The 17,620-nt window shown below is 41.1% G+C and overlaps 1 protein-coding gene across 1 annotated transcript; it reads left to right on the top strand.

The window, feature by feature from the left end:
- The first annotated feature begins 1,178 nt into the window (after positions 1-1,178).
- LOC127356134 (myosin heavy chain, fast skeletal muscle-like) lies at positions 1,179-17,593 on the top strand. Its single transcript, XM_051387656.1, has 40 exons — positions 1,179-1,271; positions 1,358-1,569; positions 2,347-2,490; positions 2,569-2,725; positions 3,382-3,409; positions 3,519-3,630; positions 3,713-3,805; positions 3,900-3,963; positions 4,055-4,153; positions 4,227-4,330; positions 4,403-4,541; positions 4,628-4,746; positions 5,223-5,372; positions 5,452-5,622; positions 5,708-6,017; positions 6,156-6,247; positions 6,624-6,711; positions 6,816-6,933; positions 7,029-7,152; positions 7,767-7,903; positions 7,993-8,248; positions 8,343-8,585; positions 9,207-9,383; positions 9,465-9,610; positions 9,686-9,776; positions 9,862-10,251; positions 11,213-11,339; positions 11,423-11,541; positions 11,626-11,822; positions 12,710-12,893; positions 12,965-13,130; positions 13,207-13,331; positions 13,408-13,716; positions 14,550-14,753; positions 14,845-14,970; positions 15,053-15,223; positions 15,980-16,084; positions 16,438-16,533; positions 16,617-16,751; positions 17,071-17,593. The coding sequence occupies exons 2-40, from the start codon at positions 1,366-1,368 to the stop codon at positions 17,092-17,094; spliced, it is 5,844 nt and encodes a 1,947-aa protein (XP_051243616.1). The 5' UTR covers positions 1,179-1,271; positions 1,358-1,365; the 3' UTR covers positions 17,095-17,593.
- The last annotated feature ends 27 nt before the right edge of the window (positions 17,594-17,620 follow it).

Here is a 17,620-nt window from a genome sequence, read left to right as displayed (position 1 = left end):
GGTAATTTACCCACATAAACAGGATTTTAAGGTTTGTGATTTCTCCTTCTTACAGAGCCTATAAATACACACACACTCTGCCTTATCAGATATTAAGAGATGACGTATTTCCAAGATGACAAGCTGCCGTTCACACTTGTTTCCGCGCACTACTCCCCCTAATATGATGAGAGCTCAAGTTACAAACACTCTCCCCTGCTTATTCTAAATGTGGTACAAAGCAGCCGTCATGTGTTGCTACCCGCGTGCGATGTTCACACAGCCCTAAGTAGAGCACAAGTTATGTGTTAACCTGTAAACAAAGCAGACAAACCAGATAACTTTAAGGTGGCTGGCTATCGCTAACTTTGGCATGGACCACACTGAGAAAACAAATCAGTTATAACAACATCATGTATTTAAATTAATCTGTTTTTAGTCTTTGTCCAAAAATATTAAAATCAACATCAAGCCTCTCTGTACATGATAGTTTCATTTGTCTTTTTAATTGGTGGTGTGCCACAGGGCACGATTCTTGGCCCATTTCTTTTTAATTTAATTGCCATGACTGAAGCTAGAATAATGTAGTAAAACAATAAATAGACATGGACTAAGCTACAAAATTACTAAAAAGTAATGTCGACATTGTACTGACATCTGTCTGAAGTTTAATCCAGTTAATCCAAGCAAGGTGCCTTGGAGGTGAATGAGCAGGTGGTCCTTGAATCCAGGATGAACACGAAGGTCACGATGCATCATGGAGACACTGAGTTACGCTTGGTTATACCCATAAATACCCATAAATAAAACACAATGACAGTCTCTAAATCAGCATTATCAGACCAAAAAATGCATTGAATAAGCAAGTCATTAAATGCATTAACCTTCACATGTGGTGTTACCCAACAGCAAACGCAACATAAACGTTAAGTTGCTAATGACAAGTCCTGACAGTATGGAAGGCATGTAAAAATAGTGCTTGAGGATCATCACCTGCTGCTGCTGACATGTTCCTATTACCACTAGAAGATCCTGTCCCATATTTAAGTGTGGAGCAGAGATCGATAATGCGACTTGATTGACGTTTGAATAGTGACATTGCCAAGTTTGGAGCGTCCGGTTTGCTTCAGCAGCACATTCATCTTGATAAAAGGAGCCTCAACCTCCCGCTGGTGTTCACTTAGAGACGTGCCATTCACTGACCATCGGTAAGATCTGTCATTTTCCCCTCTGAAATCTGTCAACAACACAACAGAACCTCTGATTCTGTTCTACTGGGGTGTGTGAACCCGGTAAGTAAGATACAAAAGTATAAATAATTTAAAAAGAAATGTATTTTTGACTAATTGCACTTAATTGTGCCTTTTTTCATCCTCAGATATCAACATGAGCAGCGATGCCGAGATGGCCCAGTACGGGCCAGCGGCCGTCTTTCTCCGCAAACCCGAGAAGGAGAGAGTGGAGGCTCAGAACCGACCGTTCGATGCCAGAACAGCCTGCTTTGTGCCCGATGCCAAGGAGCTGTACATCAAAGGCGTCATCCAGAAGAGAGACGGTGGCCAAGTCACCGTGAAGACTGAATCCGATGAGGTAAATATTTCTGTGTACAGCGTCAGTGATTTATCATACTTTATAGTAATAATGCTGATGAGGTGCAGACATTTCAAATCAATGTACAACTTACAACAATAATAATGTATCATTCCAAACAATAAGATCATATAGTACAGAAATGAAGTGGAACCAATGGATGCAGGGAGGGTAAATTTGTGATAAATGGGCTGTAACATGCAAAAACAGCAGTATGGGACTTTAGGCCTCAGCTGGTTTGATGTTTTATTTGTTTAAAGAAACCAACATTTTATAATTTTTTAATGTTTCATATTCTAGCTGGTTCCTCTGTGCTTTCTGTCTTTATTTGACTAATCATTGTAGTTTCCCACAAGGATTTTATCACTGGAACAAGTTGCCTTACATTTTTAATAAATTATACGACGTTTTACTTCCTCTCGCAATTTAAGTGCAAAAAAATGCCTAAAACGTTGCAACATGTAGTGCAACTTTTTAGAAAAGGTGCTGTGAAAGGGACTGCTGCCCTTTGTCCCTGCATTCTTGGACCAGGTCTTGGTACTTAGGGGCTTTCCTCTTGGAGGCCTCTTCATCCTTGGTGGCCTAGTTTTCATCCCAGGTCTACCTTCATCCCCCACGATCGTGCCTTCTGCAGGAGGCTCTTCTTGGTCTTCTTGGAGAAGACTGGTTTCTTCTCCTCCTCCCTGATATAAATTGGATGGATGGGGCCGGTCTCATGTGGGGCCCATCCAATCAATATCATTTCACCTTCTCTTCTCTTCTCACTTTATTTTCCAGACTGTAACAGTCAAGGAAGAAGACTGCCATCCTATGAATCCTCCAAAGTACGACAAGATTGAAGACATGGCGATGATGACCCACCTCAATGAGCCCTCTGTGCTGTTTAACCTCAAAGATCGTTATGCAGCTTGGATGATTTATGTAAGTAGTGTGTGGGAGGTTGTCATCTCTTTTTTTTGGTATGAGTGATTCTCACATGCTGTATTTTTTCATCTGCAGACCTACTCAGGGCTCTTCTGTGCCACTGTAAACCCCTACAAGTGGCTGCCGGTGTACGAACCACAGGTTGTGGCGGCCTACAGAGGGAAAAAGCGCATGGAGGCCCCGCCACATATTTTCTCTGTGTCTGACAATGCATATCAGAATATGCTTACAGGTGAGACAGAGAGCCTTGAATGACAAAAACAAGGACATATGTTGACCCTCATTATCACATATTGGCCCGATTGGGGTGCAGCCTCTTGAGGTAGCAGTGCAGCAACGCCCCCAGCACCCCTACTTCCTGCAGCAGTGTAGCCATCGGTAATCTATAACATCTACCTGAAGCTAAAAGCTCAAATTCAGTCAGCTTTGCTTCTGAAGAGTTCATTTTACATACTATTTAGCTGTTTTTGTGGCTTCCCTGCAACTTTGGAAGCCGTGTTCACTATTTCCTGTAGCTTATTCATCCATCATTCATTCATTTATTCGTGATAATACAAATTGTGGATATCTATTGAGATTTACGACTTTTTCATTGTGGAAATAATTCATTAAAGCACCTGACTGACTAATGTGTCATTACACGACATTCCTAAAAAGTAATGTTGACATTGTACTCACTGACAGCTACTTGTGGTCAACAATCAAAGTTCAAGTTTCATCACATTTTTCTAACTAAACCCTGCACATAAGAAGAAATCTTTTAAATAACGCAAACTGTTCCAGCTCTGGTGGAAAATCTGATGTTCATGTAGGAGTTTTTCAGGGCCTCACTGCACCACGTTATTGAGACAAAAATGTCACTAAAGTTCAAATTTATGTCACTGACAGATCGCGAGAACCAGTCTGTCCTGATCACGTGAGTTGTGTTGCATATTAGTAAAAACATCTTTCCAAACAGTCAGTAACACATGTGCAGTAGTATTCCTTTCAGTTGTCTTCAGCTGTCTTTCATTCTGTGTTCACAGCGGAGAATCTGGTGCAGGGAAGACTGTCAACACCAAACGTGTCATCCAGTATTTTGCGACAATCGCGGTTGCTGGTGGGGACAAGAAAGAGCATTCGTCCAGCAAAATGCAGGTAAATTCCCTCAACAGGATATAAACCTGAAACAAAGAAAAACACAATGAGATTCTGATGAAGCCGGCTGTGTTTTTATCAGGGGACGCTAGAAGATCAAATCATTTCGGCGAACCCATTGCTAGAGGCTTTTGGGAACGCCAAGACTGTGAGGAACGACAACTCCTCACGATTTGTAAGTATGAATATTTAATATCCCATAAGAACTGTGACCTAATCTTTTTCTTACAAAACTTTGATGTTTTCTTATGCAATCTCACATTTCAAAGGGTAAATTCATCAGAATTCACTTCGGAACCTCAGGAAAACTGGCTTCCGCTGATATTGAAACCTGTGAGTTTGTTTTTCCACATTAATAACATTTATTATATGTGCACTCACAACTGACAATTATTATTTGATGTATATGTATAATTCAATGCAGATTTGCTGGAGAAGTCGAGAGTGACATTCCAGCTGTCTGAAGAGAGGAGCTACCACATCTTCTATCAGATAATGACTGGCCACAAATCAGAGCTCATAGGTACAGTGAGGGCATTGTATCCTGCAGATTTTGAAGAATATATTCACAAAATAATTTATGTTTCCCTCTTCAGAAATGCTTCTCATAACAACAAATCCATACGACTTCCCCATGATAAGTCAGGGGCAGATCTCTGTGGCCAGCATCGACGACAAAGAGGAGCTGTTGGCCACAGATGTGAGCTTTCTCTTATCTATCACTATGCACGTGTTTTATTGGCTTCAGCTTACACTGAGTTGAATATAACAGATGGCCACGGATGTCTTGGGCTTCACCTATGATGAAAAACTCTCCATCTACAAGCTGACCGGGGCTGTGATGCATTATGGGAACATGAAGTTCAAGCAGAAGCAGCGGGAGGAGCAGGCGGAGCCCGACGGCACAGAGGGTGAGACTTCTCTCTTTGGTGTTTTTTGTTATCAGTTAAGAGGTGCACATGATGATGCTAACAGATATTTCATGTTTATCTCTCAGTGGCAGACAAAGTGGCTTTCCTCATGGGTCTGAACTCTGCTGACTTGTTGAAGGGACTTTGCTACCCCAGAGTGAAAGTGGGGAATGAATATGTCACAAAGGGCCAGACAGTCCCCCAGGTACCGTGACAGGTTTAACAATTGATAATGGTTTGGGTAAATACTGATTGGCTGTTGGGTGTCCATTAATTCCTGATTCCTGAACTACTTCCAGTCAAATAAAACAATCAAAACAAAATCTAAATATCTCATCTCAAGACTGTAACACACAACTTCAACCTCTGAAGTCAGAGGGGTACTGTAGGACCCCTCTGAAGTCAGGGGTCAGTCTGTCAGTCTGTTGCACACTGGACCTTTAATTCAACCTTACAAGCCTTAATCTAAGATCTAAAATGTCTTCCATTAACTGGTCCAAGCAACCGCTCGGCCAATGTTGATTTAATACGAGGTTGGTGGGATGGTATTGTCACTTGGGCAGACCCAAACAAATACCACACCAGTCAGCCAATGAGAAACTAGCTTTGCCTCATAACCAAATAACCCTGTTTGCATAAAAAATCTCAGTTTATCTAATCTCAAAATATCTCCCTGATCAGGTCACCAATGCAGTTGGTGCTCTGGCCAAGTCTGTGTATGAGAAGATGTTCTTATGGATGGTTATAAGAATCAATGAGATGCTGGACACAAAGCAACCGCGGCAGTTCTTCATTGGCGTGTTGGACATCGCTGGATTTGAAATATTTGATGTGAGTTTGGACAGTGACAATTTCCAGCAGTTTGTTTCTCAGCTATATGTTATATGCTAATAGTTGATTATTTTCACAGTACAACAGCATGGAGCAACTCTGCATTAATTTCACCAACGAGAAGCTGCAACAGTTTTTCAACCACCACATGTTTGTGCTGGAGCAAGAGGAATACAAGAAAGAGGGGATTGATTGGGAGTTTATTGACTTTGGCATGGATTTGGCAGCCTGCATTGAGCTCATTGAAAAGGTAGGATTAATCTACTGCACTTGAGAATGTATTTTACTTCATTTTAGGCACCATATATAATGTATTCCTTTGATACATTCAACAGCCAATGGGCATCTTCTCCATCCTTGAAGAGGAGTGTATGTTCCCCAAGGCCTCAGACACTTCTTTTAAGAACAAACTCTACGACCAGCATCTTGGAAAAAACAGTGCTTTCCAAAAGCCGAAGGTTGTCAAAGGCAAGCCTGAGGCTCATTTTTCACTGTTGCACTATGCCGGGAGTGTGGACTACAACATCAGCGGCTGGCTGGAGAAGAACAAAGACCCTCTGAACGAATCTGTGGTGCAGCTGTACCAGAAGTCACCAATGAAATTGTTGGCTTTCTTGTATGCTTCGTTTTCTGGTACTGAAGCAGGTACAACACTGCACAGCTTTGGAATAATAAACGTCAAAAACTTTAACTGAGGTCCTTGAGACCAGTGGGTGTCTCCAACACCTACCGGCCTTCATACCCTGAGGAATATGATATTATACTTCTGTTTCTGCTTTGTAGAATCTGGTGGTGATGCTGGAGGTGGCAAAGGTGGAAAGAAAGGAGGAAAGAAGAAGGGCGGCTCGTTTCAGACAGTGTCTGCAGTTTTCAGGGTAGAGAAGTTATCATTTATTCAGATTGTTTCTTGCCCTGCACTGATCCCTAAAGATGGAGCCTCCAAACAGTTCAGCTTTTTGCATCCAATAAGCTCCATCAATCAAATAGAAATGATTGGTTGGGTCGTTGAACTTTCAGGAGGCAGGATTTGTATGTAGCTAGATGTTCTGATACCATTTTGTCCCTTCCTGATACTGCTTCCAATACCTAATTACAGTTTATCAGATCAGTGAACAGACATGCATACTCGCTAATACTCAATATTGAACTAATAGTATCAGTATTGGAACAACAGCTGCCTTGGAGTCCTAAATCAGAGCAAGAAGCAAAAACTTTCACTCTGTTTGACATCCAACCATTCATCTTCTGCAGGAAAATCTCGGAAAGCTAATGACCAACTTGAGGAGCACCCACCCTCACTTTGTGCGCTGCCTGATTCCAAATGAGATTAAAAAACCAGGTACATATTTACAATAAAAACCTGTATATCTCTATAAGCACACTAGCAAAATGTGATGTTGAAATATGCTCCTTGCCAATCAGCGTATGTTAACTTCTCTCTAGGTATCATGGACAATCACTTGGTCATTCACCAGCTGCGCTGTAACGGTGTGCTGGAGGGTATCAGGATCTGTAGGAAGGGATTCCCCAGCAGGATTATTTATGCTGACTTCAAGCAGAGGTTAGCATCGATTCGTACCAAAAAGAACTACATAAAGATAACTAAAACTTGTCCGTTCTTTTAAATTCATTCTATTTTTATCCTAATGTGAACAGATACAGAATCCTAAATGCCAGTGCAATACCTGAGGGACAGTTCATCGATGGAAAGAAGGCTTCTGAGAAGCTTCTTGGTTCGATTGACGTTGACCACACACAGTACAGATTTGGATCTACAAAGGTATGTGGCAAACTGCATAGGGTAAAGTTATTCCTATTCCAGATAAACATTAAAATATGTTTGTGAACAGATTTGAGGAGAGAAATAGTCAACGCAGTAACAGGATCTGGATCCATACTGGATCAGCACTGCCTAGTTAGACAGTTTGATCTGAGTTTGGTACGTTGAGCTGGACGGACTCACTGAGAGTGACTTGTCAATCACAAGGTAGCCCCGCCCTAAAGCATACCCTGCTTTATGGTCTATTTTACTCTAAATGGGACCATCAGTTACTAAATGAACATCATGCTGTATGGAAGGAGACTGAAACTAGAGATTGAGACCATAAACTCATTATCAAACTGTTTACTGAGCTCATAAATCAAGTGAGAAGTCGGCTGTTTTCTCCATAAGATTGAATGATATCTGTGTAGTATTGCAGCCGATGGAGCTGCCCCCTGGTGGCCATTACATATAACGCAAGCCTAAGATACTTGTTGGCTTCACTTCACAGACCCGGAAGTTTTCTCCATTATAAATACTGTCAATAGTACAGGCTTTATCATTTAACAAAGCAACAAACTGATTAACTTTAATGGACTGGATGCTTCATTAATACACCATTATATTTGCAGGTCTTCTTCAAAGCTGGCTTACTTGGCACTCTGGAGGAGCTGCGAGATGAAAAACTAGCTTCTCTCGTGACCCAGACTCAAGCGCTGTGTCGTGGTTACCTCATGAGGAAAGAGTTCTCCAATTTAATTGCACAAAAGTAAGATCACCACCATAAATGCTCTTCTACAATGACAGAAACTAAACCAGTACCACACAGACTAAAACCTGTTGCTGTACATCTTACAGGGACTGCGTCTGGATTCTGCAATATAACCTGCGTTCATTCATGAATGTGAAACACTGGCCGTGGATGAAGCTGTTCTTTAAAATAAAGCCACTTCTAAAGAGTGCAGAGACCGAAAAGGAGATGGCGACCATGAAAGAGGACTTCGTCAAGTGCAAGGAGGATCTGTCAAAGTCAGAGACCAGGAGAAAGGAGCTCGAAGAAAAAATGGTTTCTCTTCTGCAGGAGAAAAATAATCTCCTCTTGCAAGTACAATCTGTGAGTATTTACGTCGAATAAAAGCCACTGATCTCAGTCAAGTTATTGTCCAAACAATCATACATTAGTGGTGTTCCCTCTGCGTTTTTCTTAGGACTCAGAAAACCTTTGCGATTCAGAGGAGAGATGTGAAGGCTTGATCAAGAGCAAAATCCAGCTCGAGGCCAAACTCAAAGAGGTGACCGAGAGGCTGGAGGATGAGGAGGAAGTGACCGCCGAGTTGACAGCCAAGAAGCGGAAGCTTGAAGATGAATGTTCTGAGCTTAAAAAAGACATTGACGACCTGGAGATAACTCTGGCTAAAGTGGAGAAGGAGAAACATGCCACAGAAAACAAGGTTTGTGAGTGTTTGGTTGGTACCTTCATGTATACTTGTTTGTTTGTTAAAGGTCCAGTGTGTAACATTTAGGAGGATCTATTGGCAGACAAACCGAATCCTGGCTGTAGATGGGGCCTTTGAACTATAGTTTCACAGCCTATTTTTTTCTACACACCTCACAGACTGTATCTCATTTCCTGGTCGCCAAATACAGTTAGTTGCAATCTGCAAACTTCACTGCTAGATGTCACCAAATCCTACACACTAGTACTTTAACAGTGTATCTCAAAAACACAAAAACATTTTAATGGAATTTGGTTGTTGCAATGAATAACAGATGTGTTTTTTTAACTCCTTTTCCACCCCTCTTCCCTACACTTTTCATCCAATCCAAGTTGCTACATAAATTGCCATACTTCTTAATCGTATTGTGTATTTTCACCTGTAGGTAGCACTTCAGAACCATAATTATTTAAATGGCCATACATTTGTGGTCAAGAGTCCTTGTACCAACCCCCATTTTTTCCTGATCAGTATTCTCTGACTTACCTTGACTGAACAATGTGCTCTCTGAGTTCTTTCTAGTTTTAATTCTGTTTTTTTGTTCATATTAATGTGTATGCCTACTACATATTGCAGGTTAAAAACCTAGTTGAGGAGCTGGCTGGCCAGGATGAAAACATTGGCAAACTGACCAAGGAGAAGAGAGCCCTTCAAGAGGCTCATCAACAGGCACTGGATGATCTCCAAGTGGAGGAAGACAAAGTCAACTCTCTGACAAAAGCCAAGTCCAAGCTTGAACAACAAGTGGATGATGTGAGCTGCTGTAGACAATAATACAAAGAAACACAGCTGTTACTTGACATCTTAATTAACTTTGTGCAAATTGCTTTCTAGCTTGAGGGTTCACTGGAGCAAGAAAAGAAGATCCGCATGGACCTGGAAAGAGCCAAGAGGAAGCTCGAGGGGGATCTGAAACTTACCCAAGAATCCCTGATGGACCTAGAAAATGACAAACAACAGTCTGAGGAGAAGATTAAGAAGTAATCCTATGCACTGATCATGTACATAAACTATATCTTGAATTTAAACTCACGTGTATCTTCTTGTCTTTGCAGAAAAGAGTTTGAAAACAACGAGCTGCTCAGCAAAGTAGCAGACGAGCAAACAATTAACAACCAGCTTCAAAAGAAGATGAAGGAGCTCCATGTAATAAAAATCAGATTGAAGGTCAAACATTAATCAGACTGATGACAACCGATCCCCTCATGGTGGCGTATTTTGTTCATTTTAGGCTCGTATTGAAGAACTAGAGGAAGAAGTTGAGGCCGAACGAGCTGTCCGGGCGAAGATCGAGAAGCAGCGCTCTGACCTCTCCAGGGAGATTGAGGAGATCAGCGAGAGGCTGGAGGAGGCCGGAGGAGCCACCGCCGCTCAGATCGAGACCAACAAGAAGCGTGAAACCGAGTTCCTCAAACTACGGCGTGACCTGGAGGAGTCCACGCTGCACCACGAGGCCACGACCGCCGCACTGCGCAAGAAGCAGGCGGACAGCATGGCCGAGCTGGGAGAACAGATCGACAACCTCCAGAGGATCAAACAGAAACTGGAAAAAGAAAAGAGCGAATTGAAAATGGAGATTGATGATTTGTCCATTAATATGGAAACAGTTGCAAAAGCCAAGGTGACGATTTTAAGTATATTAGCATGACAGAAGTAAGACTGAAGCATTTTACGTATTATTTTATTGCCATTGAGTGGAAATTGAAACAACATGACATTTATGTGCGTTCCTTTGTGCCTTCTTTCACCACTTCACCACAAATGGAGTCCACTCACAACCCTCTCCAAGACAGAATCCAATACAAAGTGAAACCTAACATTCCTGCAGAGCTTGTGGAATATACTGTGACAATGTGGTTGTAGCTGGCTAATGTTAGCTTGCTTGCTTGCGCAGACTACTTACTTGCTAGCTAACATAGCTTCATCCAGACTCCTAGGGCAGATGTGGTTGGTTTGCCATTTGCAGGTTACCTTGTCGACGTGGCGACGTTTTAGCTAGTAAAATACTATCGAAGTGGACAGGCTAATTCAAAATGACTTCCCCAGTTAACGTGATCCATGAAATTAAGTTATGTATTATGACAAACTGTGCTGATTTTAGCCAATAATATATAATGTAGTGATACAAAGCTAAAGCAAAGCAGGGGCATCCAACTAGCTAACTGTAGCTAAACTAAGCTGGGGGCTGTTTCTTGGCTGTGGCACGGGTCTGGTGTTGCATTTGTCCGGTGTTTTCATGCACATCCTACTCTAATGCTTTAAATTACACTTTGAATGAAATTATAAAACCAGAAGAGTTTAAGAGGACTCAACGACAAGTATTAAATCCCAATTTGCAGAAGACAGATGCAGATCCAGCCCAAGTCCACCCATAAAAAGGAGAGGGCTGCCCAAACTGCCTCAAGTGCGTCAGCAATGTCAGTTTGAATGAGTACAAAAATGTCTGTCGACTGTGGTGAACTGTCCGACCTGAAGCACAAAAGGATGCATCAAAATCTCACGAGGGAGGACCCCGAGACCCGCCGCTTCATTACACACCGATTTAACTGGATGAACTTGTGTTACCTTCACGCACTTTTTAGGTCAACCTGGAGAAGACGGGTCGTGCACTTGAAGATCAGCTCATGGAGCTCAAGACCAAGAACGATGAAAACGTGCGACAAATTAATGATCTCTCCAATCAGAGGGCTCGTTTCCAAACTGAGAATGGTAATTCATTTTTCCTCCTTTTGTAGAAATTCATAAAGTCAGAGTTTTAATTGAAACTTATTTTCCTTTCTGACTCGTGGTAGCCGAGTTTTCCCGACAAATGGAAGAGAGAGAAAGTCTCGTTTCCCAGCTGACGAGAGGAAAACAGGGATTCACGACACAAATAGATGAGTTAAAGAGGCTGATCGAGGAAGAGACAAAGGTAATCAAAGCTTCACTGACACTTTACTGATTCACATGGTTTTTTTTTTCTCATTAAATTCCATATTGGTGTCTTCCTCAATAGGCTAAGAACGCCTTGGCTCACAGTTTGCAGTCCGCCCGCCACGACTGCGACCTCCTTCGTGAGCAGTTTGAGGAGGAGCAGGAGGCCAAAGCCGAGCTGCAGCGTAGTTTGTCCAAAGCAAACACAGAGGTGGCTGTGTGGAGGAACAAATACGAGACCGATGCCATCCAACGCACGGAAGAGCTTGAGGAAGCAAAGTAATTATACACTGAGATTAGATCAATAGATCAGGCTAATGTTCGCTAAATTTTAGACATCAAACATGTGGATTCTTACTAATGTGAAAGACTGCACATTATAGTTCAATTATTTTTATTAATATTATGTTTTAAAGAGTTTCAGGAGCTCTTTCTCTCCAGCTTTTTCAAACTGATTTCAATGTAATATGTATTTTCCAATAAGCTGGAGTAATGTCCGAGAAAGTTATCATATTAAATCTGTACAATGAACCCAAGGAGTGAACTCAGTAACTGCAGGAAGTTTGTGTAAAACCACAGATTTGGTTGAATTTTGAGCAGATTATTTCCTGTTTAAAGAACTTTTTATACAATTCTCTGTCTGTATTGTGCTTTTTTAAAAATAATTTTTAACAATCATAAAGACTTCATAGGCTTCTTTTTTGACTAATTCAGTGGATTCTTGTCCCTGAAGCTTGGCCATGAGATATAGGCCGACTGTGTGTATTTTTTTTTACGTTTTTTAGTACACCTTAAAATCAAGAAGGCCTTGCAACCCCCAAATTAAACTTTGTTGACCTGTACTGGTTGGGCATCACTGCTACAGGCAACCATTCACTTCAACATGTACTGAATGAAGGATGAAGCTCCCATAAATAATTGAATAATCTATATATTTTTTTGCTTTTAACACAACTAATCAAACTCTGACTGAAATATCTGTAATAAGAGGGCTTCTTTCTCTCTATATTTACATTATATTACATTGTTACATCCAGTAAACTTCCAAGGAAAGCAAAACAAAGCCTTACCTTCCCAATACTGTTAGTCATTCTGGTTGTAGTCTAACACTGGTTATATATCTTTAGTCCATACATTTTTAATAATATTGGTTTCACTTTCGACAGGAAAAAGCTCGCCCAGCGTCTCCAAGAGGCCGAAGAACAGATCGAAGCAGTGAATTCAAAGTGCGCCTCGTTGGAGAAAACTAAACAGCGACTTCAAAATGAGATGGAGGATCTCATGGTCGATGTGGAAAGGTCCAACTGCTTAGCTGCAACCCTCGACAAGAAGCAGAGGAACTTCGATAAGGTATTGTCTTATGCTTAACACCGGATTGTTGTTTCTTTAGTTATTACTATCTAATGTTTCACTGTATTCAGATTCTAGCTGAGTGGAAGCAGAAGTACGAGGAGTCTCAGGCGGAGCTTGAAAGCGCTCAGAAAGAATCTCGATCTCTGAGCACTGAGCTCTTCAAACTGAAGAACTCCTATGAAGAAGCTCTGGATCATCTGGAGACGATGAAAAGGGAAAATAAAAACCTGCAACGTAAGTTAAAACCTTATCGTGCTAAACAAAGTTTATGGACGAAATCTGTGATTTCAAAACCTCTCTGTCACTGCAGAGGAGATCTCAGACCTGACGGAACAACTTGGGGAGAGCGGGAAGACGATTCATGAGCTGGAGAAATTCAAGAAGCAGGTGGAGACAGAAAAATACGACATGCAAACTTCACTGGAAGAAGCTGAGGTAAAAATGATGAAGAAACACAGCCTTCAGATATGTCTTTGCATTGGTGTAAGTAACCAGAAAATATTTTCAAAAGGCCACCCTGGAACAGGAAGAGTCTAAGATCCTGCGTGCGCAGATGGAGCTGAACCAGATGAAAGCTGAAGTTGACAGAAAAATGGCGGAGAAAGACGAGGAGATCGACCAGCTGAAGAGGAACAACCAGAGGGTGATGGAGTCCATGCAGGCCACCCTGGACGCTGAGGTCCGGAGCAGGAACGACGCCCTGAGAGTGAAGAAGAAGATGGAGGGAGACCTGAACGAGATGGAGATCCAGCTGAGCCACGCTAACAGGCAGGCGGCCGAGGCGCAGAAACAGCTGAGGAACATTCAGGGGCAACTGAAGGTACAACAGCATAGAGTAATGTGTTAAAGTGAGGATATGTCACTTTTTAAAGGAGAAATAACACATTCTTCCTGTTGCAGATAAAACGTTTAATTCATGAGCAAAAAAGTTAAATTAAATACACTCAGGGGATGTGCTGCTGCAGCCTTTATTGTTAAATATGTAGCTTGTGAAGGCTAATTTTAACTAAGATTTAGCTACTTGTGCTGATGTTATCTTCTGTTTTAGGATAACAACATTATCTCGTTATTACTTGTGTAGCCCAGAGACTCTTAATAGACCCCTACGACCTGCGAGGCGAGGGTCACAGGGGTAGCCGAAGTAGCGCCGCTGTTACTGTACCTTCTCCTAAACAAGCTAGAAAGGCTGCCAATAACTAGCATATTGACACGGTCATATCAGTCCTTCGAGAGTCTTCACGCTGAACCAAACCAACTGACTAATAATAACTTGAAATGCAGCTCAAAGTGCTTTACAGTGTGACATCAAAACAAACACATTCGGTAGAATATATACACATACATCTCAAAGATAGGATAATTAAAAACCATAGTACATTAACTAAAAGTCTGCCTGAATAAGTAGGTTTTCAGTGGACTTTTAAAAAGGGCAGGAGAGCTTGGAAATGGGGTCATCCTCTGGGGAACACGAATGTGAACACCAGTAGAAACATTGGCCTCATGATTGTGCCAAAGGAAAGTTTACTGAAGTATTTTAAGTGCTTATCATTGATGGACAAGTGTTATATTTGTGCTTAATTAATTCATTTAATTCCAATCCGGCCAATAGCTGTAAAGATATTAAGAAAGATTGATGGATCAATGCCTTTTCAGGACGCTCAGATCCACCTGGATGACTCTATGAGGGGGCAGGATGACATGAAGGAGCAGGTAGCCATGATGGAGCGCAGAACAGCCTTGATGCAGGCTGAAGTTGAAGAGCTCCGAGCCGTCGTTGAGCAGACGGAGCGGAGCCGTAAAATATCCGAGCAGGAACTGGTTGATACGAGTGAGCGCGCAGGTCTTCTGCACTCTCAGGTAGGGTTGTCAACAAGCATCCACTCACAGAACCAACCCTTTCTGATTTGCAGGATTTAAAAGTCACATCTCTTTTATGTTTATCTGGCAGAACACCAGTCTCATAAACACTAAAAAGAAGCTTGAGGCCGATGTGACTCACCTTCACTCTGAGATAGAGGAAGCGGTTCAGGAGGCCAGGAACGCTGAGGAGAAGGCCAAGAAAGCCATCACTGATGTAAGCTGCTCTCACAGGGCTTTTTTGTTTTATTTAACGCAGACTTGATGGAAAATTAAAACTCCTGTTGTGGCACCTGTAGGCCGCCATGATGGCTGAAGAGCTGAGGAAGGAGCAGGACACCAGCGCTCACCTGGAGAGGATGAAGAAGAACCTGGAGGTGACGGTGAAAGACCTGCAGCTCCGCTTAGATGAGGCTGAAAACTTGGCCATGAAGGGCGGGAAGAAGCAGCTTCAGAAACTGGAGGCGAGGGTACGTACAGATATCGCCATCAGAGTATATAGATGATGTGAGGATGTTAGACAACAGTGACGATGGCTGATGGAGAATAGCTGGATCCTTTTAGGGAACATAAAGAGACTTACAACTAATGTTTTATCGTGATGCAATCTATTTTTGATGGAAGCTGCGACCCGCTTACTTCAAGCAGCACAAAGCAGATCGCACTGGCAGGAAGTCTGACACAGAAACAGCACAAAGATTCCAGTAAATTTTCAAAATAAAATACTGCGTGCAGGGTCGGATTTCACGTTAGATCCACATTGTGGCACCAGACCAGAAGTCAGTCTATCTGAGGCAAATCAGAGGAGATTTGAAGTGGAGAAACATACAGTTTTCTTTCCTTTTTAAGGACAAAATACACAAGTAAACAATATATAGCAGGCATTAACTAAAATTTGTACAAGAGTTGGTGAGAAAACTGTTGCAAAACATTTTAGAAATATGTTTCTCAACAACTGACTTGAATTATTTTCAGGGTTTGTGAGTCAAACTTAAAGTAGCCACATTGTGAAAGTAGTGGATCGGATCCAAAAACTATTAGATGTAACAAATAAAAGTAGCTATTAAAGTACATGTAGTACAGATTACACATGTGCATCCATTGAAGGTGATCTGGGATCTGGCACCTATGCAACTAGTCCATTAATCAACTCAAAAGTCCTAATAAAAATCCTCGAGGCTCTTTAACGTTAACATGTTTAGAATAATCTGAATTGTGCTCTTCAGGTCCGTGAGTTGGAAAATGAGCTGGAAGCTGAGCAGAAACGTTCTTCAGAGGCCATAAAAGGAGTCCGTAAATACGAGAGGAAAGTCAAAGAGCTCAGCTATCAGGTAACACTGCAACAGCTGTAGCTTAAAGAATTATATGTATATGTTCTTCTATATATATTCTGCTGATGAGGTAAATTAAAGTTTTATTGTGCCGCTTTTACCTAGAAGTTAGAGCAAGATTAGGTAAATAGGAAATAAAATTACAGATTTTGAGTTTGAACATTGTTGGAAACATTTGAGATAATGTAAGAACACAACTCAACATATAGAACGTAGCTCCAGCGTTTATAGAGATTTGAATGCAGAAATGTTACAGATTATACGTTTAACTGAACCTACAAACATTTCAGTCCCATATTGTTACTATAAATAATAAAAGAGATAATCCAGAAGTTTGTTTCTACGTCTTTCAGTCTGAGGAAGACAAGAAAAACAACACGCGACTGCAGGACCTGGTGGACAAGCTCCAGAACAAGATGAAGGCCTACAAGCGGCACGCTGAAGAAGCTGTGAGCGAATCACAACCAGCAGAAATACTCTGAGTGAACGAGTGAATGCGTCTGTAATTAATGAACGAAGGATTCATTTGCAGGAGGAGCAGTCTAACGCGCACATGGCCAGGTTCAGGAAGGCTCAGCACGAGCTCGAGGAGGCCGAGGAGAGAGCTGACGTGGCCGAATCGCTCGCCAACAAGATGAGAGCAAAGAGCCGCGAAATAGGGACCAAGGTACTGAATTTAATTTATGCTGTTTATAACGGATATTTAAGTTGGTACCTAAACTCAACGCTTTCTTATTTTCTGTATGATTCGATCTCAGTTTATAAGTCAAAAACAAATAATCAAATGGTAAATGATCTGCTTTTATTCCATAAATAGTTTAAAAAAAGCTTCAACTGTGTAAAAAAAAGTGCTTTTTCGGTAATTATTATAATGCTTTTGGCTTCTGTGATCAAAGTTTGGGGCTTTTTTCATATATTCTGTATATAAAATGTTAAATATTGTATTAATATTCAGTGTTTTTTCCTTAAATGTGTTTGTTTTGCAGGCACAGGAAGGACAGGGCGAGTAGCTGAACATTGGACTCCAGTTATATATATATATATATATATATATTAAAGATTATAGTTTATCATATATTATTAATATCATAGCATGTTAACTCATATTAGTACATTTTAAAATAGAAATCATCCATTCATTAATATTCCATTACATAATAAATCCAGTACCAATGGTTCCCAACCCGTCCCCAAGAACATGTCACGAAGCCTTCTTGATTTTAAGGTGTGTAAAAACATACATCCAGCACGTTTCTACCTCTGAATTTATAATAAAATAGTTATTTTTAAGAGAATAAAACTCTGAATGTGTCAAAAGAAGAAGCCTATTAAGTCTGTATGACTGTTAAAAATACAGAGCATCATAATAAAACTAATATTTACAGGAAATAATCTGCTCAGAATTCATCCAAATCACTCGTTTTATTGTGTTCTCTGTTTGTGTTCATTGTAGTTTATCAGTTGTTCTCTGCTGTTATTAAAACACATTAAATATAATATAAAAACGTCTTTTAGCTCTTTTTATTTCTCTCGTTC

Source organism: Dicentrarchus labrax, unplaced genomic scaffold (genome assembly GCF_905237075.1).
Source record: "Dicentrarchus labrax unplaced genomic scaffold, dlabrax2021, whole genome shotgun sequence".
NCBI classification, from domain to species: Eukaryota; Metazoa; Chordata; class Actinopteri; family Moronidae; genus Dicentrarchus; species Dicentrarchus labrax.
Note: the sequence above shows the minus strand (reverse complement) of the source record. Positions and strands in the feature narration are given on the sequence as shown.